This window comes from Lissotriton helveticus, chromosome 5_1 (genome assembly GCF_964261635.1).
Source record: "Lissotriton helveticus chromosome 5_1, aLisHel1.1, whole genome shotgun sequence".
Classification (NCBI taxonomy): Eukaryota; Metazoa; Chordata; class Amphibia; order Caudata; family Salamandridae; genus Lissotriton; species Lissotriton helveticus.
This window is the reverse complement of record NC_136065.1, coordinates 2,033,687,861-2,033,712,169: the sequence shown is the minus strand read 5'-3', so window position 1 is coordinate 2,033,712,169 and position 24,309 is coordinate 2,033,687,861. Positions and strand designations below refer to the sequence as shown.

The 24,309-nt window shown below is 48.2% G+C and overlaps 1 protein-coding gene across 2 annotated transcripts in view; it reads right to left on the bottom strand.

Moving 5' to 3' along the window:
• LOC144756216 (uncharacterized) overlaps positions 1-24,309 on the bottom strand; it is a 156,156-nt gene that overhangs the window by 47,372 nt on the left and 84,475 nt on the right. For both annotated transcript variants that reach the window (XM_078645829.1, XM_078645830.1), the window contains exon 3: positions 8,024-8,134. In XM_078645829.1, the coding sequence (XP_078501955.1) occupies positions 8,024-8,134 (111 nt within the window). The remainder of the gene's footprint in view (positions 1-8,023; positions 8,135-24,309) is intronic.

Sequence of the window (24,309 nt, the reverse complement as noted above, 5' to 3'; positions counted from 1 at the left end):
GACACGATACAATACACAATGAACACGATAACTACACCACTTTCATACCACGACATTAAAATACATGAAGAACATTTAAAATAACAGTTCGAACAGAATACTACCTGGAATACTGAAAACAGAATACATGAATCTTCTCGAGAACAGAACTGACTAGAACAGAAACTAGATGCACTGCTAAAACAGTACGAAACTTACCGGTCTCATAAAGAGACACGTCAGGACCCGTATCCACCGAAGTGGACACTTCGTTTTGGGTCTGTGTACCACCAAAACCCACGGACCAGAGTCAATTAGATTGACCCTGTCTAGATACTACCCCAGCAATGGTACTCACCGGGCAGCAAGAACGGAAGGCCTCGGACTGGACTGGACTGCTTCGACGCCGGACGGACGAACTTCGGACTTCAGTTACGGGTGGGCCTCCGGATACCTCGGACCTTGGACTCTCGGCTTGGGCTCTGGTCGGGACTCGCCGCGTTCCTCCACCGCCTCGTCTGGATGCTGGACCGCCACCTCCGTCTCCTCCGTGGGCCTGAGGGATACTTGAAGCAGAAATATCTGCACGTGCACGGTATGGTTCCGTCACGGCTGCAGAGGGTCAGGGGGCCGGCGTGGCTTCACCGGCGCGTGGGGAAAGGGCAAGTCCCTGTTCGGGCGCCATTATGTGGTATATAAATAAATAATACCGGATCTAGGTTTGACTTGACATAGCAATAACAGATAGCTCAATAAATAAGAGTCAAGATTCGAGGTAGTAGGAGTTTGCAGGTTTAATACAGCATAAAGGACAGGAACAGGACAACCTGCACAGGAATAGGATGGCAGCGCTGCCTGGGACAGGATTGGACTGGCGTAAGGGAATGGGTAACATTTAATAACAGTGCACAAGCATATATACTAAAACAGTTGCATTGTAATACATACAATAGGCGGAGCAGTGGGTGTGGTCAATAGCAGTCGCGAAAGATAAGGGTGAAAGTGGGTGTAACAGGAGGCGTATACATAGACATGTGATGTAAACGTAACAGAATATGTCATAAATGGGGCGGAAACATGGAGGGGGCTACCTAAGGAGCCGGGACCTCTAACCTAATGGTGCGCGCAAACTGACAATGACGTGTTACTAGGAGAAGCTGGGGGCTATGAACTCTGTGCTAGGAGTAGAGACTGGAGTCTGGAGAGTCAGGGCGACATGTACCTAAACCCTATCTAGTATCTAATGTTTAGAGGACATGTTGATATAAACTAAGAGTCAGGAGGGGAGAGGCTAACAGACTCTAAGACTGGAGCATGCATTATTCTACATGTAGTGTGTGTTGAGGAATATTAAATGACCATTAAATGCAGTATTTCTCTTACATGGAGACGTAAAGGCTAGACGATGACTGAAACTATTGATGCGATTCAGTAGCTTAGGAATGCAGAGAAGGAGGGCTGGACTGATAACTAGAATCATAACATACTCTTGGCAGACTCGTAGGCAGAGCCAGGCCGAGCCGGGCACTGCGAGGCAGGAAGTAAGTGAAGGGTCGAGGATACAGGTGGGGGCTGCATCGCTCCTCAGCGAGGGTTCAGGAGACAGGAGCTGAATCTGGTGTCCGGGCCCTTTTGAGGCCTAGAAACGGGGACTTTACAATGAAATAACGTGCACACTGAGAAACGTGGCAACGTAACCTTACATAGGCCTAATACTCGTAGCTTTCACGAGAACTGGGAACTGGCATACTAGAGATGGACACAACTGTAATTGCGTCTTTGATCAAACATGGGGGATACATATGCATATTAATCATGCACACATAGCATAAGATGGGGGACACGTAGGGACACAGAACATGGCAAAATTTACTTTTCCACAAGTATACGATTCGTATTACATAACAGTATAAACAGTACGAGTATTGATAAATGTTACATTTTTCATTTTTGTGCCGGTATTTTAAACCCATTTCGAACATTGCTATGTAATACGAGTGCCGGTAAATAATGGTACTTAGAGTCTAGATTTCAGGTTAGCCACAGCTGTTCCACTCATCCAGAGTATTGAGTCCTTTCTCAATGCTTTTACATAAAAAAATCCATTTGCATTCAAGGCGGTTCAAGATTGTTTGTTGATTGCCCCCTCTTGCATTGGTCAGTAGATGATCAATAACCTGCCATTGTAGATCATTTTCAGAGGGATGTATGACGTTACAACGCATACTTTTACCACGCATACCTTTACAACGCGGTTTTTACATCGCAAACCTTTACAACGCATAGCGCTTAGAGGTGCTGGATAGTGGTAAGTATAATTTTCTATTCCAACTCCAGTCCCCGTGGACACTAGGGAAGGTGTTGGATAGAAAATTAAACTTATTCCCTATCCTAGAGCGCCCCCCAGCGCAATGCGTTGTAATGGTATGCGTGGTAATGCCTGCGTTGTAATGGTAGTGCGTTGTAAAAGTTTCATTGTAAACGTTGTTCACCTTTTCAGAGTGTCCGTATTCCACGTAGTGTTCCACTAGGGGTGCAGCTGTCACCTTGCATCGAATTCTGCTTCTGTGCTGCGAAATCCTTGTCTTTATCTGTTGAGTTGTTTGACCAATATACAATTTTTGGCAAGGGCATTGGATACAGTATATGACGTTTTTTGAATTACAATTTGTAAAAGATTTTAGTTTATGTTTACAGTTTTCATATTCAAAATTTTTGTATTGACCGTGAATTCACATGCAGTGCAGTTGTTACATTTGTAGTGTCCTACAATAGGTGGCAGATTTAGGCATGTTTCAATGGTGGTATTTTTATTGGTCGTAGTGGCAGCTCTAACCAAATAATCTTTGAGATTGCGTCCTCTTTTAAAGGAGAACAAAGGAGCCCCTGTATCAAGTTCTAAAGGGTCCAGTACAGACCAGTGTCTTCTGATTGCTTTACATAACGTGTTGCTGACTGTACTGAATGTAGTGACACAGGTAATTCTTTTTAAGGGTTCTTTCTTTTGTGGTTGTAATAGATGTTCTCTATGGGCATACCATGCCCTTTTCATAGCTCTTCTCGCTAGTTTTCTGGGGTAACCTCTGCTCATCAGTTTTGTACATAGGGTTTCAGCCTCTAAAAAGAAGTCTTGTTTAAACTTACAATTGCGCCTAATTCTGAGGAACTGGCCATAGGGAAGGCCATCCCTGAGGGCCCTCGGATGTGCACTACGATATTCCAGGAGCGTACTACGCTCTGTCGGCTTTCTGAAAAGTGTGGTATACAGTTGTTCTTCTTGACATTTGATTGTGACGTCCAAGTAGTCGACCTGATGTCTATCATAGTTGAAGGTAAATTTGAGATCAGGTTGACTATTATTGAGCCATTCACAATAGTCCTTTAGTGTGCCTTTGTCTCCCTTCCAGATCATAAGGACATCATCTATGTACCTGCGCCACATGAGGATGTTGTCACGATATGGGTTGTCAGAGTTTAGGATGATGTTCGATTCGAGGTCATCTACAAAGAGTATGGCAAAGTTGGGGGCAAAAATAGCCTCCATGGAAGTATCTTTACATTGTCTGTAATAGGTATCCTAAAACATGAAGTAATTTTTTGTAAGGGCAATATCAAGTAGATTGATTATGAAGTCTGTAGGGACTTGATGGGGCGTAGGTCGGTTATTGAGGTGTTTTCGGATCACATGCATCCCCTTCTGTTGGGGAATATTTGTATATAAAGACTCTATGGCAAGTGTGACTAAGAGTTCAGTGTCTGGATGATATGGATGGGATTCAATAAGGTTGATTAAGTGTGTCGTGTCTTTGATGTAAGTGGTTGTTTCTTTGACCAAGTCTTTAATGAAGAAATCAATGTATTTCCCTAGGGGTTCAACAATTGAGCCACATCCTGAAAGGATGGGTCTACCTGGTGGAGCCTCCAAGTTTTTATGTAGTTTGGGAAGTGTATAGAGTACTTGCGTACGTGGTTCCTTATTATTTAGGAACAGGAATTCATTTTTGCTAATATAGCCGTCCTATAGGGCTTCCTGAGTAATCTGCTGGATGGTCTCCCTAATGCTTTTTACAGGGTTATGTCTCAGTTTCTCATAATGTGTTGTGTTGTTAATCTGCCATAGAATTTCGGCCTCATAGGAGGTGCGGTCCTGAATGGCAATCCCGCCACCTTTGTCACACGGTTTTATCACGATGTTATTGTTCTGTCTAAGTTGTGTGAGGCTATTTCTATCCTCTCTACTGATGTTGTATGGTGCGAATCTGTAGTCGTTTTTCAAATTGTCCAGTTCCCGAAGGATCAGGTGTTCGAAAGTGATCACCTCCGGCGGCATAATGCCACTCGCTGGATTAAAAGTCAAGCTAGGACGTAGTCCTGTGGTTTCATGTTTTTGGGCAGCTTCTCTGTCTTTAAAGGAAGCTTGTAGTCTTATTTTTCTAAAAAAGAGTAAACTCTCTGACTGGATATTGAACCAGTTAGGTTTTTCTGCGGGGACGAAAGACAGACCTCTACTTAATAGGGAGATGTCTGTCGAGTTTAGTTGATGCTGAGAGAGGTTAAATATGGGTATAGCTTCCATATTTCTCTGGGAAGACGTTTCAATGTTCAATATTGGTAACCCCACTGGTAGAGCGGTTCCTGGTTTGGCGCTCTCCCGGGGGAATATTGTACCTGGGTCTGGTTCTCCCGCTCCCTCTGCCTCTGGGGGGATCTGTTTTCCTCTGCTGGCCCCTGCCTAAAAAATGGGGGTTGTGGGCTGAGGTGCTTGGGCCCTCTGCTGTATCCGAACCGTCGGATTCAGCTGAAGAGTCTGAGAAAGTAACAGGGGCTCTGTTTTTAAAGCGACCCCAGGTCCCTGTTGGAAATCTTTGTTGTTCCTGAGGACCTACAGTGAAAAAATCTTCCTGAAGGTAGGGGTAGGTTTTTTCTTTGTTATAGTTCTTAATATCCTTAGTTACTTTTGTAGTTTTTTTGTGTAGTTCAAAGGCTTCAAAGTCCTGAATCGTCCGATCTATTTTGTCAAGACAGGCTTTTGCGTCAGCTAAAGTGTCTAGTTCTCTTATGGCCTGTTCTAATGCCTGAATTTCCTCCAATTCTTGTTTGCTATGTTCCAGTGCTGTATCGATACCAAGCACCATCCAATGGCGCGAACAAGTCGTGCCAATGTGGGCAAAACCCTTCTTGAATTTTGGGTCCTGGATGAAGATAGCTGGGACGTTGCGTACTTGGAGGCCTACTGGGATGACTCCTGCTCTTAGATAGTCTGTTAACATACGGGCATGGAGTTCTGTGCGTATGTGTTTTTTCTTTAGGCGCTCAAGTTCAGAGAGTTTATCACTGGCTGGGTCTGTGATGGTTCGAGTACTTAGTAGAGGGCCCAGGAACAGGGAGGGGCCAGTGAGCTTACTCGCTATATGTTCGAAATGGGTTTGAAATACCGGCACAAAAATGAAAAATGTAACATTTATCAATACTCGTACTGTTTATACTGTTATGTAATACGAATCGTATACTGTATGCCAAGTCGTCATTGACGCTATTAGTGTCCCGACCCTTAGGCATGCGCACAATATCGGCCCCAGGCACATGCGCGAATCATAAACTTTAGCGCGCATGCGCCTCCCAGATCCAGGAAGTAAATACCAGTACGCGCGGCAACCCGTAGAACAAACGCCAGAGCAGCGAGGCAGAGATACCTGAACCGCGGACCGCGGTGATCTAGTAAGTGTACCCCCTAAGAAATAAAAAACTCCAGCTCCATTTACGAGCTTACTCTTGTGACTCGCCCGAACTAATTGAAGGCTTAGTTCTAATATTTTCTTCGTTTTTGTCCCCAGCTCCCGCCGGGACCATGTACTAATAATGTAAATGTAAATGTACAGGAATTTATATAGCGCAAATCACCAAGCGGTTTCTAAGCGCTTGCTTAGGGAACCCGTCCTGGTATTCCCCTGAGAGATAACCCCGGCAGGGTATCCGCAAGGTGAAAGCCAGGCATCCCGCCGCGAGGGGCCGTTGTGGAGATTAAGCAAGCTATTGCCCAGAGTCGCGGAGTGTGAACCCGTGAATCGAGTAGGCACCGGAGCGAGAATTGTCGAGTCCATGGACATTTTAGGACTCAAGACCCCGCCGATCTTGGAATTGAACCCTGGTCCCGGGCTGACCTCTGCTTCCAGGTCTGCCTCCTCTAACCAGTGAGCCACACTTCTCCACTATAATTGGTAACTGTTTTACTTTTGTTAACACACGCCTTAAGCATTGCCTGCAATTAGACTATGGTTTTAATTTAACCTCACTGCCGTTTTCAGATCTACTCTGCATGAATTGTGAATTACCTTAGCTGCTTCAACCAGTACCGCAATACTATCGGTAACTTCCCCCTTTTAATATACTTTGTTCACCTATAGGTTTTCACCTATAGTCTAAACCTAATGCTTGTTTTGCTCACAGATTGTGATGAAAATGCAAAAACCAAGCGAATTTGAACGCTAAACCTAGATTAATAAATGGTCTAGCCTTGACAACAACAAACACAGTAAGTCTTCATCCTAAAGAAGTGACCATTGTGTACCTCTATGAGGATCACTATATGAATGATTCATTCCTTCCCTGTTTCTCCAGGCTCTCAGATCTATCCACTGAGCCGTTTGATTTTCGAATCCCTTACTTTGATGAAAATTAGATTCAGCCGTCCATTTAAGTAAGCCACGTTCATTGAATAGCACGCAGGCACGCATGTACTCTAAACTAAATCTAGTGATTATAAAAGCACGCCAATTCACGTTTGCCAATCCTATTAATTATGAACAAATGTGCATGTTTTATATGCCACTGGGAGCACTATATCACTATGTTAAGAAATAAATCATGTAGGGACATAGTACTAAAATTACCTCATTTTTAATACTGTTTCAGGGAAGCTCACCACGTCCTGATGATGATCTAAAATTGTGTAGATCGAAACGCCGTCGACCCAATCAAGGAAATTTCCCTACCTTACTGTATATAATTTTATGGGATATACCCTTGTTTGTGACACTCTGTATATAGTTTTATTTTATTTTTTCACTCAGTCACTCTAAGCACTTTGTCACCCTTGTGAGCTCCTGAAAAATATATATGTGTACTAAAAAACATAATAAAGCATTCTATTTATATGTCACCCTACAAAAAAGCTTTCTCCCAGGATTGATTCAAGTATAGTCATATCCTACTTTACCAGGACCTTCTCAGGCAACCACAAACCATTATTTTGTCTTTAAAAAAAACAACAAAATAATAATAATAATAATCTGTGAAAGTTTGGTCACTGCTTGTGATCGGTAAGCCTGCCTTGTCTAGCGAAGACATACACCTTGTGTGTGAGTGTGTGGTCACTGCTACGATTGGTAGGCAGTGCCTTGTCTAGTAAGGACATGCACCTTATGTGTGCCTGTGTGTTGAATGCTGCAGTCAGTACGCAGTGCCTTGTCTAGTTAAGACATACACCTTGTGTGCCCCTCCGTGAGTGTGTGTTCATTGCAGTGATCGTTAAGCGGTGTCTTGTCTATTGAGGGCACACACCTTGTGAGTGTGTGGTCACTGCTGTGATGGGTGAGCAGTGCCTTGTCTAGTGAGGATACACCTTATGTCTGCCTCTGTGAATGTGTGTTCAACGCTGCAGTCAATAAGCAGTGCTTTGTCTAGTGAGGACATACACCTTGTGTGTGCCTCCGTGTTTGTTCACTGCTGTGATGGTTTAAGCAGTGTGTTGTCTAGTGAGGATACACCATATGTCTGCCTCCATGAATGTGTGTTCAATGCTGCAGTCAATAAGCAGTGCTTTGCCTAATGAAGACATACACCTTTTGAGGGCTTAGGTGAGTGTTTGTTCACTGCTGTGATGGTTTAAGCAGTGTGTTGTCTAGTGAGGCTACACTTATGTGTGCCTCCATGAGTGTGTGGTCACTGCTGTGATCTGTAAGCAGTGCCTTGTCTAGTGAGCAGAGGTGTCCCACATGGACAAGGCCATCACTCTCACATCCTGGCTAAAGCACCGCTTGCTTACTTGGGGAGCTAATGACACGGTCTCTTCTCTCGGACTCATTGTTGTCCATAGGATGGAGCAGTTGTGCTTCTTTCATGGTCAACGAATAGACAGTACTGGCAATGACAGGGCCTGTTAAAGAAAGAAATCACAAATAAGTAAGTCTGCAAGAGGGCAATATACAATACTGAGAAGTATCTGCTGTTTGTGTCACACAACAGACGTTCATTAGTGGAGCGGATATTGAGCACAGCACGACAGGCTTAGTCCAGAAATTCAAAGACAAACAAAGTGACAGATGTGCACACCCATCCAATAGAGACAATGTGAGAGAAGGACCCACTCCCCTCACAAAACACAATGTGGAAGACTGACTTCTCTTCAGGAGAGACAGAAAGAGAGGTAGGCATGTGCTTCAAGAGAGAGACCGCGTGGGAGATGTCATCGCCCTTCAAGAGAGACAATGAGAGACACATCCTCCCCAACATAAGAATCAATGATACGGCTTCAACCCTGAGCCAGGAGGATGCAAGTGATGCCTCCCTCAGGATACACTGCAAGAGATGCATTGTGCCTTGCATGCTTCCTTTCTTGGTTTTGGTGAACTGATGCACGATGGGTTAGTGTGGCCTAGAGAATGGAATGATGTTACGGAATGTCAGCGTACGTAAGCACATTCTAGATGGCCAGGTTTTGGACAGTTGATGGGAGGATGGAGCCTCGAGAGACGTTACCATAGTTTGGTTGTAACATGGAAAAAAAACAACCTGTACAGGATTGTGATTGTAACATGGAATAATAAACCTATATGGTGCTATGGTGCAGATCGTGATTGTAACATGGAATAAAGAAACTACCAGTACCAGATCGCCAGCTTTTGTGATATTGGGGGAGTCTGAGGTCTCTCCCAAAGAATCATAAATCTGATTTTCCCCAAAAAATAATGTTTTTTTTTTAAATTTTCAAAAACCTTTATTGTACATTACAGCTCGCAGCCTACAACCCAGGGGCCGGCAGCATTGAAATCGCAAGCCTAGATCACATACATTCATGATATACACAGCCTTGTGGCCGACAACCCTGGGGTCCGCCGGCGTAATGTCACAATCATTTACTCCTCTGAGCAAGTTTGTTCTGTTCATAGTACGACCTATTACCCCTCCCTAAGGGAAGCAACATTGCCCCTAATCTCAAACTACGGCTCTGCGCTACCATGCTCCTCCCGGCGGCGGCCACTTCTTCCTACTTCTAAAAAACCTAAATAAAGAACAAACCCAATCCACCCCTCCCCCCAATCCCTATGCACACCTATCCTCCCCGGATTCTAACATAGCAATTACTGACGCTCGTCGGGACTCCCTGCCTCTGCTGAGATTCCCTGTGTCCAAGCCATCTGCCTGTTGTAGTCTGCGTATTCCCTACTCAGTGTACCCCTGTCTGCCACTACCTATAAAAGCCCCTGGCTCGCCTTATTGTCTACCTACCAGGTTGACCCCCTACCCCTTCAACGTCGCGCTCCCCTCCCTGGGCGCGTCCAGATCTACCTCCTCTCTTTCTGCGCTTTCTGTGTCCCTGGTTCTCAGGTGCGTTTGGTATAACCCCCAGAAATTCTTTGGCCGGCTTGTGGGGGGTAGCAGCTCGCTATAATGTTCAGATTGCGTGCAGCAGTAAAGCATATCCTGTGCCCATCTCTTGGCCGTAGGCAGTGGGCCTCTCATCCAGCAAAGGGCTATCACACGCCTAGCCAGTAGCAGTCCCATGTCAGCGAGTCGCCTGACCGCAGCCGGCAACCCTCTGGAGTAGCCTATTAGTGCTAACGCCGGACCTGGAGCTATCTCCATCTTCAGCATCTTGCCCAGCTCTTCAAATATGCTGCCCCAGTATTTCTGGACACCCGGGCACCACCAAGCCAGATGCATGAAATCTGCCGTTGATTCGTGACACCTCTCGCATTCTGCCGACTGTCTGAGTCCATACCTGTGCAGCCTCTCTGGTGTGTAGTATACTATGTGGAGGAACTTGAAGTGCACTAACCTGTGCCTCCCGTTCAGCGATATCTTTTTAGTGCTTGCGCAACAGTATCTCCACATGCCGTCATCTATCGTGACCAGTAGGTCTCTCTGCCATGCTAGTCTGGCTTTCACGAGCTGGTGCTCTCTATGCGCCATTGCTGTCTTGTATAAGTTTGTGATCAAACTGCGCGGGGTTTCTGTTTTGACAACGTACGTGAGTTCCGGTACTTCCGGTGACTCAGCCAGGTCTGGGCCCTAAAGGTCCAGCAGGGCGCTGCGTATTCTGTGATATTGGAATCGGAGTAGTAGCGATGTTTCACCACGCTCCTCCGCCACCTGGTCCCACGACTTCGCTTGCCCGTCCTTGAATAAATCACCCGCCTTGTCAATTCCTAGTGTGCGTAGTGCCTGCACCACCCCTCTTTCTGCAACCGGGGCTAGCCATATGGCCCACTCCAGCAGCATTATGGGGGAATATAGGAATATAGGAGTGTGCAATGTTGCGCTTGTAGTAGGGAGTGCCATGCATGATTCGTGGCAGTTATAGAATCTAATATGCCTACTCTGCGATCTATTGGTCTGAATACCGTAGTCGGTAGTGGGAGAGGGTCCGCGAAGACTCGCTCCATGCAGACATGGGGGATGTGCTCATCTCCATGCACCCAAGTGTGTAAATGTGCTGCCTGTGCAACCCTGTAGTACAGCTCCAGGTCTGGGGCTCCCAGACCTCCCTTATCATACGGCAGTGTAAGAAGAGACCACTTCACTCTGGGTTGTTTGCCACCCCACGCCAGTTTAATCATGAGTTGCGTCATAGATCTAAAGAAAACCTTCGATAGGACCATCGGTATAGCGCTAAACAGAAAGAGGAATCTGGGCAACACCACCATTTTCATGTTGGCTATTCGCCCCATTAGGGACAGCGGCAGCCTGCACCACTTCTCCACATCGTCTTCCAGCTTGCTGTAAGCTACTCCATAGTTTTCCCTTAGCAGTATTTACGAATCTGAGTGAAGTTGTACCCCCAAATATCTAACCGACTCCTGCGTCCATTGCAGTGGGACTTCCATTTCGAACCTGCTGGTCGCTGGAGTTAGGGGGAAGGCCACGGATTTCAACCAATTTACTCTTAAACCAGAAAGTGCCCCAAAACGCACCACTTCCCTGAGCATTGACGACAGGTTGTTCTCTGGATCCCGGACATGTAGGAGTGTGTCGTCAGCGTACGTCGACACCACAATTTTGTATGTTGGAAAATCGATACCTTTATTGCCGTGATACTCATGAAGCGCACAGGCTAGAGGCTCTGCCACGAGTGCATAAAGTAGCGGCGATAATGGGCAGCCCTGCCTAGTCCCTCTACCAATCGGAAATGCGGCCGACACCAAGTCCCCTATACGTAGCCTGGCCGTCGGGCCATTATATAAAGCGCCAAGCATTTGGAGAAACGGCTCGCCCAAACCAAAGCGCCGCAGCACTCGGGTCATGAACGGCCACACAACGGAATCGAAGGCCTTCTCCATATCGAGGAAGACTGCCATGGCCTTGGCATCCTATCTAACATGTTGCATAGTGCCCAGCACCGTGCGGATGTTATAGTTGAGATTTCGACTACGGATAAATCCCGCTTGTTCAGGTGCAATCAACTGGGGAGCGAGCAACGCCAATCTCGTCGCCAGTACCTTCGCATATATCTTAGCGTCTACGTTAAGTAGGGACAAGGGCCTGTATGAACTGCACTCATTGTGGGGCTTGAGCATCGTGACTATCAGCGCTTCCCTCATGGAATGCGGCATGCTACCTTCTACACAAATATCGTCGTATAGAGTGGACAAGTGCGGAAGCAACTTCTCCTGGAATGCTTTATAGAAGCCTACCGTAAGGCCATCAGCGCCGGGTGCGCTACCGGAGCGCATACTCGCCAAAGCTTCTGATATCTCATCTTTGTCTATTGGCAGCATAAGGAACTCGCGTTGCGTATTCGTGAGCATGGCCAAGTCAATGTGCTACAGGTAATCCGCTATATCGTCTGAGAGATCGCCACGTTTAGACGAGTACAGGTCCGAGTAGTAGCTTCTAAACTCGTTAGCAATCTCAGCCTCATCTGTGGTCACGCCGCCGTCCGCAGTTTTCAACTCCGAGATCTGCGTTTTACCTCTTTTGCCTTTCAGCACTTTGGCAAGTAGCAAGCTAGGACGCTCCCCCTCACCATATGTCCGAGCAGTCGCATATTTCCCCATATGCTGCACTTCCCTATCCGCCTCCTCATTGTACTCAGTTATCAGCGTTTTTATTTCATCCGCTAGTGCAGAGTCATCGCTACTCTGCTGCCTATTCTCAAGAGCTGCCAGTTGCTGTTCTATTAGTAATAGTAGTTGTCGAATAGTTTTGAGCACACTCGAATGTTTAGACATAGCAACGCCTCTTATGTAAACCTTGAAGGCCTCCCACACAGTTTGAAAGCTGTCTACTGAACCTATATTGGACTCAAAAAAGACCTCAATCTCTTCTGCTAGCTCCCCTCGAAATTGTTCATCTAATAACGAGTATGGGGGAAACCTCCATGTAAATGGCGGAATCACTTACATAGGGGAAGCTAATACCAAGAGCATCGGCGAATGGTCCGAGAGGGTCCGAGCCAGGACTGTGCACGCCTTGATACGTCCCAGAATGGTGGATGACGTCAGCCAGCAGTCAATTCTGGTGTGAATATTGTGGTAGGCGGCATAGTGCGTGTAGCTTCCCTGTGCTGCGTGTCTGTACCTCCATACATCCTCTAGATCTAAGGTGGCTAACTCTGTTTTTAGTGTTTGCGCAGCAGCCGTGGGTCTACGTGACGGGCCAGCTTATCTGTCAAGCGCCGGGTCAAACACCAGGTTAAAGTCCCCCCCCATAGCATCTGTGAAGTAGGGTATGTGTGGGCGGCTTGTGCCAGTTTACTATAAAATTCCGGGGAGTCATAATTCGGACCATAAACATTAATGACTATTAGATCAAACCCCAGCCCTGTGCATCGTGATATGACAAAGCGGCCCTCTAGGTCTGCCTGCAGTTGCGTCAAATTCAACTTTGATCTAGGGTTCACCCACGTCAGCACGTCAGCACCCCCCTGGAATGTGTTGTGAATCCAGCCACTGCTGTATTGCTCGCTAACCCTTTGTTGTGTAGCATTCTACTTGTGAGCGGTAGGTGTGTCTCCTGTAGGAGAGCCAAGTCCACCTTCTGCGGTAGTCATTAAGTCCCCTTACATTCCATGTGAGGGCCCGAAGCGCCGCTGGCTTATCATTGGAAATCACTTCAGTGGTGTTTGCCATCGCTCCAAAGTGTGTGAAACTGGCGTGGCAGTACCAAGTGTAAGTCCGGTGTATGCAGTGTGTGCAGACTGAATCCTAAACGTTTCCCCACTCTCTCGTTGCAAAACTGTGAACCATGAAACTTCCCCACCCCCAACCCACAGGAGACCTCCCCCAACCTGGCCTTGCCGGACCTGTGCCCACCCAGCCCTCCCAGTCTTCCCAACCCTCAACTCTGTCCTAGATAGCTCCGGAGTGCATTGCGCGCGGGGGCCAAGGTTGCCTAGCAGCCTGAGTACTCTATTGTCGGTCATTTCTTTTGTCAAGCCACACCCCCGCTGCTGCCACACCCTGAGGTATGCATCACTAGAACACTAGAATATTACTAAACATCACTCTTATAGATTGCCCTCTTCGTCCCCTCCCCCCGCCTCTAGACACTCCTCCCCCTGTGGGCCCAAATGGCACCAAGCAAGTATTTGTCTGAGTAACACAGACGACCCACATATCCGCCGGACTCGAGCTCCACTCCCATGGGTCAGCGATCTCAACTTCTAATCCTAAAACCTTTGACATCATAACGAAAACCTCCACATGCATTGGTCATAAACATTCCCTCTAGGGAGTCAATACATATATATATGGTTTCATTCGCCATTGGCGATTCCTACCATACTCTCCGCCGTACATGATCACTCCTGTTCATCTAGTTGGCTGCTTCCTCCCCCTTCTTACAGTGGTCTATTGGCGCCGCCTTTCTGTTCCCTAGACCAGTTTTTTAGCGCCTGTTGCAGCGCCCGTGGGTCGGTGAAGAGGTGCGAGTGTCCCTGCCGATTCACCCGCAGTCTAGCCGGGTACAACATTGCATAGTCCAGGCCAAGCTCTCTGAGTTGCTTCTTGTAGGGAATAAAGTGCTTACACGCCTCCTGGACCCTAGCTGTGAAGTCAGGGTAGAGCGAGATCTCCGATCCTTCGTATCGCAATGGTTCTTTAGTCCTAGCCAGCCTGAGGGCCGTGTCTCTGTCGCGATAATTAAGTAGTTTGGTGATTATCGGGCGAGGAGGGGCCCCGGGGCGAGCACGTGGGCCCTGCGAGCGGTGCGCCCGTTCCACAACAAATATTGTAGAGTTCACCCCGTCGCCCACAGTGTGGTGAGGAGTCTTTCCACAAACGTTTCCATTTTGCCCGTCTGCGTAGTTTCTGGCAGGCCAGTAAAGCGGAGGTTACAGCTCTGCGTTTTGTCGCCTTTCACCATGGTGGCTTTCTGAACTCAGCGCAGATGGAAGGTTGGGCAACCGACAACAACCCAGCGGAGACACCTAGCTGCCCGTCACCGCTGCGCCACAGTCCACAGCTCAGCTAAGCCGGGTGGGCAAAGCACCTCCACTTTCATACTAAGGGCTCTGGCGATGCTACTCCCAGCCGCTGCGTCATGGCTGCGCGACCCACACACCACTACCGGGACCACCACGTGTCTCAAGCTGCCGTCAGGCCAACCCCAGGACTTCCGGCCAGTGCGCGCTCCTTACTGTGTCTCCTGTTGGCCTGTGTGTCTCCTATCACCACGTGATCACCAGCATTCTCATTGCAGTCGGAGGGGGGACACCAGCCACGCGGCGCCACTGCCTGCATGTGCCCCACTGTCTCTTTACTACACCTCACTGTGCGCCAGCCACCCCCGAGGGTCTCTGCCGTGCCCAGTGGTCACTTTCCAGCAGCCTGTTTCCTGGGCCCACGTCGCTTCGTGAATTCTATGACTCACGTGTTGTCTCCCACGAGTTGGTCAAATGGGCCTGAGTCACAAGGGCAAGGCAGCCCTCTCCCCCCGCCGTCGCGTATCCGGTGCCCCCGCTGTTTGGGTGACTTGTGCCCAGGGCCCGTCTGTACGCTTAGGGTCGTCGTTACCTCTGGCGTTCCCCGATCCGCAACCGGCTCACCTTGGGGCGTCCTCGCCGCGAGTGAGCGCTCAGATGCTGGGGCCAAGAGAAGGGGGGGCCAACGGTGCTGGTATGGTCTCTGCGTAGTGACCCTCCGTCACTCCCGGCACCTCAGCTTTGTCGGTCTCACCAGGGGGCTTCACCGCTTCGCCTTCACTCCCCCGGCAATGTCGCGCTCTCTCCCCGCACATCGCTTGACGTACTCCGGCCTCCCGTTGTAATTGAGGTCGCGGCTTCTGGGCCCACCTGGCCGCTGGCCGCCGCTCCGTGGTTACCGGTCTAGGCGCCTCAGAAACTCGGGGGAAAAAGACTCCACTGCTCGCGACGTTGGTTCACAGGTGCAGTGGGGGGGCCTGGGGGCCGGTTCCAGTGCGTTCTAGTGCGGGATATTGTAGGATTAAATTATCTGCGTGGCAGAGCTACAGGTTCAGGCAGCCATCATGTTTGCCGCAAGCTCCGCCCCCCCTTCCCCAGAAAATAATTCTCCAGATGTTCGCATCACTCCTTGGAAGGAAGGGCACCTATTCCTGCAACGTCTGGGTTAAAAAATGTGTTGACAATCATAAATATTTCTTTGGCAGGGTATTTTGCCTGGCTAATCTAGACAGCAAAGTCCTTGAATTTGGCCCTTCGATTTCCGTAATGATACTTTTTTATTGATATCTTGTACATTTTTTTATTTTCATCATCATAATGGCGCCTCTATTTCCTTTCCTGTTTTTTACATTCCTTCTTTAGATCCCTCCCGAGAACCAACTGGCCCTTGTTTTTGGTGCAGGAAGATCTTACTCGGGACCAGGCTTTCCACCGTAGAGTCTATCCAATCCCTTCAGATAAGATAAGATGCACCACCTTCCCCATCAGTCCTATGAGTGGACCTACTCAACGTCGCTTGCCAGCTTAAAGCGGGCAATTTCGACCACAGCCTTGAAGGTCTTCCAAAAGCTTCATAAACATTCTGTGATTTAATTTTTAGGATGGTGAACAGTATCAACAGATAATCCAACCATAATATTGGCCAGGGAGTGAGTCTGCATAGTTGTAAGATGTAACAAGCATTTGCAATGCAATAGGTCTCGCATTTGTTGAAGTTAGAGATGTTGGCGTTCAAAATGACAATGTTTTTTACTTTTGGCTTGTTATACCAATGACAATGCCGCTATGCAAATATAAATACTCCACTGCAAATAATTTTTTTTTAAAAACAACAGTAAAAACATTGTCATTTTCAACGCCAACAGCTTAAACTTAAACAAATGCTGAAGTAATGTATTTGTACCAATGTGAGCACAGTAACAAATACTGCACTCAGCTAAGTATATAACATGCAATGCAGTAAACAAACACTGACAAAAGGTGGGTTTAACAATACATCTATAAAAAACACTTCTACCGTTAACGCTCCTAGGTACCTAATTACTGGTAGAAATCTGTGTTGTCAGATAAATATAAATAAAGTAGTAGACACTGTAGCAGTTGACAACAACAGGGACAGCGGAGAGGACACCAGCAGATACTGCAGCAGCTGACAGCAACAGGGACGGCGGAGAGGACACCGGCAGACACTGCAGCAGCTGACAACAACATGGACAGCGGAGAGGACACTGGCAGACACTGCAGCAGCTGACAACAGGGACAGCGGAGAGGACACCGGCAGACACTGCAACAGTTGACAACAAAAGGGACAGCGGAGAGGACACCGGCTGACACTGCAGCAGCTGACAACAACAGGGACAGCGGAGAGCACATCGGCAGGCACTGCAGCAGCTGACAACAGGGACAGCAGAGAGGACACCGGCAGACACTGCAGCAGCTGACAACAACAGGGACAGCGGAGAGGACACTGGCAGACAATGCTGCAGCTGACAACAACAGGGACAGCGAAGAGGACACCGGCAGACACTGCAGCGGCTGACAACTTCAGGGACAGCTGACAACAACAGGGACAGCGGAGAGGACACCGGCAGGCACTACAGCAGCTTCAGCAGAGGCGCAGATGGGCACAACAACAGCACCAGGTATTGCATTAATAATAGTAATAGCCAAGGCAACCGAAACTATGTCAAATACTGGCATCACGCCATACACAGTAGTGAGTAAATTGCTATTCAGAAGTTACCCTCCACAATCCCACTACTGAGGGAACTTGCAGCATCTCTGACAGTTGTGGGACATGCGTTCCTTCTGCACATGTCTTTTGATAATGCGCCCACTGCTTTCTAGGGCCTCCTGCAGAGTGGCGGCCGAGGATGGGGCAGAGGGTGGTGTGGGGGCCGGTATGGCTGGGAACACCGGGGCGTGGGGAACTGACAAAACTATTACTACAGTGAGCACTTCAATCCGCATTCAATGAGGGCCCAAAATGTCAAAGAGGAAACACGTCGGAAAATCAATGACGTATTTCGGGAACCGGGTACTGAAACTACAACGAGTAGTCTATGTTCACTCTAGTTAGTCTGCCAGCCAACTTGAATTGGGGAGATATATGCACTCTACTTGTGGGTGTCTCTGCAGACTTCAATGCAAGAGCAGGGAATTTTACAAGAAGCAGTCAAACTTTAACAAATGCTGAAGCGAAAGGGTGAAGGGCTACTTGGGAAATGAAAGTGAAAGTGTGCATAGTGAAGCTTCTACCTCATCGCTAGGGGACTGCAGAATACACATAGAGTTTGACGAGCCATGCCGAAGAAAAGAAAGGTGCGGCTCACCAAACGAATTGTTCAATATTTTAGGCTTGTAGTACGCAATGCAGCATGGCGGTTGTGCCACGCTGCTTTCTAAAAGCATAAAATATTTAAAATAGAGTTAGCCGAACTGTGCCTTTTGCTGGAGTGGGGCGAGGCGCACACTTTAAAAATAGAAGAGCACGGCCGCCATTGGCTGCTTACAGAGACAAAAAGAAATGCACATGGCCGCTATTGCTAAAGCGTTCTGAACGGCCCCAAAAAAAAGCATTTACAATGCAATAGGTCTTTCATTTGCGAAAGTTTGAGCTATTGGCATTTGAAAATGACAATGCCTTATATTTATGTGTTGTTTTTTAAAACTGATAACTAAAAGGCATTGACATTTACGATGCCAATAGCTTAAACCACAGCTTTCCAAACTGTGTAGCGCGACACATTACTGTGTTGCGCCCCATGCGTAGGTGTGTCGAGCGATCACAGGGGTGGCCGATATAGGGGAATGCGACTCCAGCCTTGCTCAGTGTTTACGTCGTGCAAGGCGGAGTAGCAGCGGAGCCTCGTGGTCAGGAGCTCCATTCAGCTATACCGAGGCTCAGTGGGTAGGGTGACCAGATGTCCGGGTTTTGCCCGGACGGTCCCCGTTTTTGGCTAAGTGTCCCGACACTTTCTCCAAAGTAGAGAAATGTCCGGGTTTTACAACAGCGTCCGGGTAAAACATCCAAATGTCCCAGTTTTAGCATGCTGTTTAGATCACCCCGCGGGCCTTCCAGCAACAGGCAGAGTGGCGCTGCAGGGGATGTAATATGAATAACAACAAAGCCTTATTAGCACGTTAAATAGTATTTTAAAGACCTGTGAAGTGCTCGGGTGCGGCTGTGTATGTGCCCCGCAAGCTGTCTCAGCCGGGGCTGACACACACGACGGAGGGGGGCTGGGGGGGCAGGGATTCATTTGTGGATAGTCCATTTGGCAAAGGGCCCTTCAGTGGGTGAATACGGTGGGTTACTGGACCCAGGGGGTTGGTCTGGGGTTTGGTTCAGCCCCGGGATCGCGGTGCATTGGAAAGAAAAGCTGCCAAGAAGCCCTATAGAAGCTTTCACATTTACATCATTCTGCACACTGCGACTTGTAACCTTACGAAAACAAAAACAAACAATTCAGTTCAATGGAGAATGCCCTTGTGGGCCATGGGCATGGAGGAGTTCGGTGGAGGGAGTGGGGAGGGGTGCTGCGCACCTGCGCACTACCAATACAGGAAAATATTAAAACGATTTAAGAATGAAAGCAACATTTTTTCCTCTTTGTCACAGACCCTTATGGAACCCACAGAATATGTTGGTCAGGGGGAGAGGGAGGGAGTGAGACAGAGAAGGAGGGAGTGAGACAGGGAGGGAGTGAGACAGAGAGGGAGGAAGACATAGAGAGAGTGTGAGACAGAGGAAGACAGTCAGGGAGGGAGACAGAGAGAGTGAGACAGACAGAGGAAGACGGAGGGAGAGAGAGGGAGACGGTGGGAGACAGGGAGAGGGAGTGAGACAGAGAGGGAGGGAGGGAGACAGAGGGAGGGAGACAGTTGGAGGGAGAGGGAGTGAGACAGAGGGAGGAAGACAGACAGGCAGGGAGACAGAGAGGGAGTGAGACAGAGAGGGAATGAGGGAGACAGTCGGAGGGAGACAGATGGAGGGAAAGGCCACCTCCGCCACTGATTCCCTCACTAGTGTATATAAAATGTAATAATATAAATGTGCAAATCTCCTGTTCATGCTCTACTACCAACCATGTCCATACAAACATACGTACATTATCTGGGGGTGGATGTGTGTGGGGGGGGTGGGGGGGGTGTTGTGGGGGTGGGGGGGTTGTGTGTGAGTGTGGGGGGTTGTGTGTGAGTGTGTGGGGTTGAGTGTGTGTGGGGGGTTGTGTGTGGGGTTGTGTATGTGTGGGGTTGTGTGTGTGTGGGGTTGTGTGTGTGTGGGGTTGTGTGTGTGTGTGGGGTTGTGTGTGGGGTTGTGTGTGGGGTTGTGTGTGGGGATGTGTGTGGGGTTGTGTGTGGGGATGTGTGTGGGGATGTGTGTGTGGGGTTGTGTGTGTGTGGGGGGTGGGGGGTTGTGGGGGTGGGGTGGGGTGGGTTGTGTGTGTGTGTGTGTGTGTATGGGGTTGTGTGTGTGTGTATGGGGTTGTGTGTGTGTGTGTGGGGGGGGGGGGTTGTGTGTGTGGGGGGGGGGGGTTCTGGGTGGTTCAGGCTAGCTCGCTGCGCTCGCTAGCGTTACCGTGTCCCTGAAAAAAATTTCACAAAAAGGTGTGTCACCAACATGAAAAGTTTGGAAAGCTGTGGCTTAAACTCTTGAAAATGTGAGACCTATTGCATTGTAAATGCTTGTTCATGAAGGGATGGCCTAGGGCACTTCATGGTATCAAGGCAGGATCTAGAACAGCACATTTCCAAAACGGGTGGCACTTTTTGAAACTTAACCATGCTTATTTCTCTTTTGGAAGTCAATAGAATGGGTCTCAAGATATGCTTCCAAAACTGAGAATATGACAATTAAAGGTCTCAGAAAAGAGATTTGACCATCAGTAAATTCCTTTGCAAGAAAAAAATAATTCTTCTGGGAAGAGAGAATTCAGCGACATGCATAAAAAGACACAAGTGCATAACCCTGTGGTTTGTCTAAAAGTGAAGGCTTAGCAGAGGACTGTGTGCACATAACTCACACAGCTCCACGCACCCACAGCGCCATGCTCCCACAGCTCTGTGTGCTGTGTGCAGTGTGCACGCAACTCACAGAGCTCCATGCGTCCACAGCTCACACAGCTCCTGGCGCCCACAGCTCCACAGCTCCACGCACCCACAGCGCCATGCTCCCTTAGCTCTGTGTGCACCAACTCACACAGCTCCATGCGTCCACAACTCACACAGTTCACACAGCTTCATTTGCCCTCGGCTTCCATGGAAAGAGAAAGCGTTGCCCTCCCCCGCCGCCCCCAGCTGGTATTTCCACAATCTTTCCACGGTGATATCACACTAATGACGAACTCATCAGCAGGGTAAACAGGGGCTAATGACTCGCTGTGTCTAGTGGAGACACTGTCCCAAACACAGGGGTAACGCTGGCCAGAGATGGCCTGCCGTGCACAGAGCACCGTTTCCACTGACGTGGCCTCTTGAAAGGGTCATTAACATACATGTGCACCCGGTCACTCCATGCATTCCCTCTTGTTACTGTCCCCATCAGTGTTTTACACCAGAGGGAGAAATACAGCTTCGGGCACACTAAGCAGCATGAAAAGCAAGCGTGGAACTGCTGCTTTCAATCAGAGAGCTGCAGTTCAGACCAGCGGCGCCAACTATTCAATAAATATATGTGCACTCATATCTAGAAGTGAGTAAATGGAAACGGTAACAATGGTTTCATGTACTTTACAAAGGATTTTGTCATTTATTTCTGTTTGTGCCTATTTCAGAACACACTCGTAGTTTTCTTTGAGCTTTTATTAGCTTTCCTTCCATTTTATGTTTTAGGTTTTGCTGTGGTCCTAAAGATCCAATCAAATCAACAAGACATATTTGGATCTGGAGTTTCAGGAAAAAGCCATAGAGTGAACGAACACCAGAAACTAGGATGTGGCCTTATGGCCAGAGCTGAGAACTTTGGAACGGGAGAACCCTGAGTCTCTGCGTCGGCTCAACATCCTGTGATTTAAGGCATATCACTTAATCATCCCGGGCTTATAAACAAATACTACATTGTGTAATGTAACTGCTTGGGATTAAAAACTGTTACTTGTACCATGTACTTCTCACTGAGGTGCTTTAATGTGACGCGTAATGTTAAATGTTGAATCTTGAACAGGCTTTATCATATTTAAGTGACGTATGTTGTATGATTTACACAGCAAACATTTCCTGGACCTTTGCTGGGCTCTCCCTGTTAAGTGGCCCCTGAGGGCCAATGTTGGGCCCCTGTATTTGAAGGAAAGACGAATGATGGACTGACAGTCATCCTTCAAGGAAGAGCAATGATATCTGACGCCAGGAGAGTCTCGGGAAGGGAGGCGGCACTCAGAGGGCTGGACTGGACACAGGAAGCCCTGTGAAAGCCCGCGGGTGGCTGGAGGACGACCCAGCCCCAACGGCGGCATTGAGAGCGGACCTCAGTGCACTTAAGCACGGATTCATCTCTGCAGAGAGGTACGGCTCACGAACGCTGGATCGGAGATAAAATACGGGAATCTTTCACGAGTTCACTTAAAGAACTGCTTATGGCATACGGCGTTCTGGCAATTGTACCCCGCTGTACAACATTATGCTGTAAAACAATGAGCTATTACTGCAGCCCCCTGCAGAGGTGGCGCTGCCTGTCTGCACTCGGTGCAGTTAGAGTTGGGTCTTAAAGCATGCTTCAGGGCAGCTGTTTACAGACCCCGGTCCACACCCGATCCCCCCCTCTCCCGCCCCTTCAAGAGAGTAGGGAAGTCTTGAGGTCATGTGTGTGCCGGGTGCAGGCCTTGCCCACCTGACAGCAATCTGCACTCTACACATATGACCCACTCGGCGCTCACCGGAAAGCCCTCACTGGAGACAGCGCCTCACTCCTGCTGTTCTCCACTCCAAGCACACATCTTAAGAACCAGGCGCTTTACTTCGGACTCCATGAGCAGAAGACCACAGCACACACAGAATGAGTGAATACATCGTGACCCTTATATAGCCTGACCACCTAAACAAGAGGGAAAGATTTTCACTTCCGCCACTGGCACCGAAAGCCAATATTCTGGGGGTCTAAACTACCTCTTGTCTTGTTTTCCCGTTATTTTAGTAACGCGGAGACATACTTTGTATAATAGGACATTAATCTACTTGCCAAACGTCTTGACGTCAGCGGTTCTTTCATTTCGTTGCTTCCCCTTGAAATGGTTCCAAAAGAACACAATCCCGCGCGCGAGTGGTGCACGCGCACGCCACTGCGAGCCATGGCCTATTGGTGTCTATTATGCGCACCAAGCGTGTAATAGACACCAATAGGCCATGAGCGGAGCTATGCGCCCGCCTTTGGCCAATTGCGTGAAGTCTTTTATAAAAAGACGCACGCAAAGGCCAATTACGTAGCACAAAAGGAATCGCACACGCACAAGAGTGTGCGATTCCTAGGTCAGCTTCGATTCACAGTTTTTCAACTACTAAATGTCTCGAGCTGCATAAGCACTGCTGCGCAGTGCACCACTAGGAGCGAGACCTAAAAAAATGTAGGGTCCAGGAGATGGCTCTTGGAGTAAATAGGGTGGATGACCAACTTCTTGAATTGCAGTACTAAAAGATCTAAGATGGTGAGCTGACGTGCACAGATTATCCAACAGGTGAATATTTAAGTCCCCTAGTACCTCTAGTACTGCGAAGGTCGATGATGCAAGACTATGAGCTGCTACAGTTTCGGGCCATTCCTGTGCAAATTGAGCTGCAGGCCCTGGAGGGCGGTATAGAAGCATACATGAGAAGGTCAATGTGTGGGAAAGTTTTCATGAAAACACAAAAGACTTTTGCAGCCTGTAATGGTGATGGAATATGATTTATACTAAAAAGTGCTCTTTGAAAAGAATAGCTTCGCCCACCCCATTTCTTCCCAGTTCGGTATTTTTATGATCGCGTAGCCAGGCGGAAGTGCTAATGCAATATCTGACGAGCTGTCCTCCCATTGCTAAGTGTAGGAGAGTAGGGTCTGCTAAACGGACCCACAGCCCAGCTGTTCTCTCTCTAAATTGATACCATGTACTTTAGGTACATACATGATTGGGTATTGGGTCACCTCTGTGAGCCCCTGTACAGTGTACCATAGGTACCCAGGGCATAGGTGCATCCAAGGCCTACCAGGGGCTGCAGCATGTATTATGCCCCTCCCCCCTGGCTGGCCCTCCAAACTGACACCACAGGCTGATCACTCAGCTTGGGTAAGGTGGTGTAATCACCCCTTACTTAGATATAGTACATCTATATCTACCATATATATAGACACATTATTATTATTATTTTATTATTTTGGGCTTTTATAACGCGCTCTGTTACTAAAAAAAAAAATAGTATCCTGGCGCGAAGAAGGGGGAAGAAGAGGTAGAGGAAGATCCTATACATTGATGTTAAAAAGATAGGTCTTCAGTCCTTTCTTGAACAGAGTAATGGAAGGAGCTGTTCTTAGCTGTTGTGGGAGGGTGTTCCATGCTCTCGCCGCTCGGACTGAGATGGATTGGCCGCCAAGCCTGCTATATTTGAATTTTGGAACATTCATTTGGTGTAAATTAGCTGATCTAAGGGGGCGGTTGGGAACATATAGGGAAAATCTTTTTCTTAAGTACACAGGACCGGCTTGATGGACAGCTCGGAAG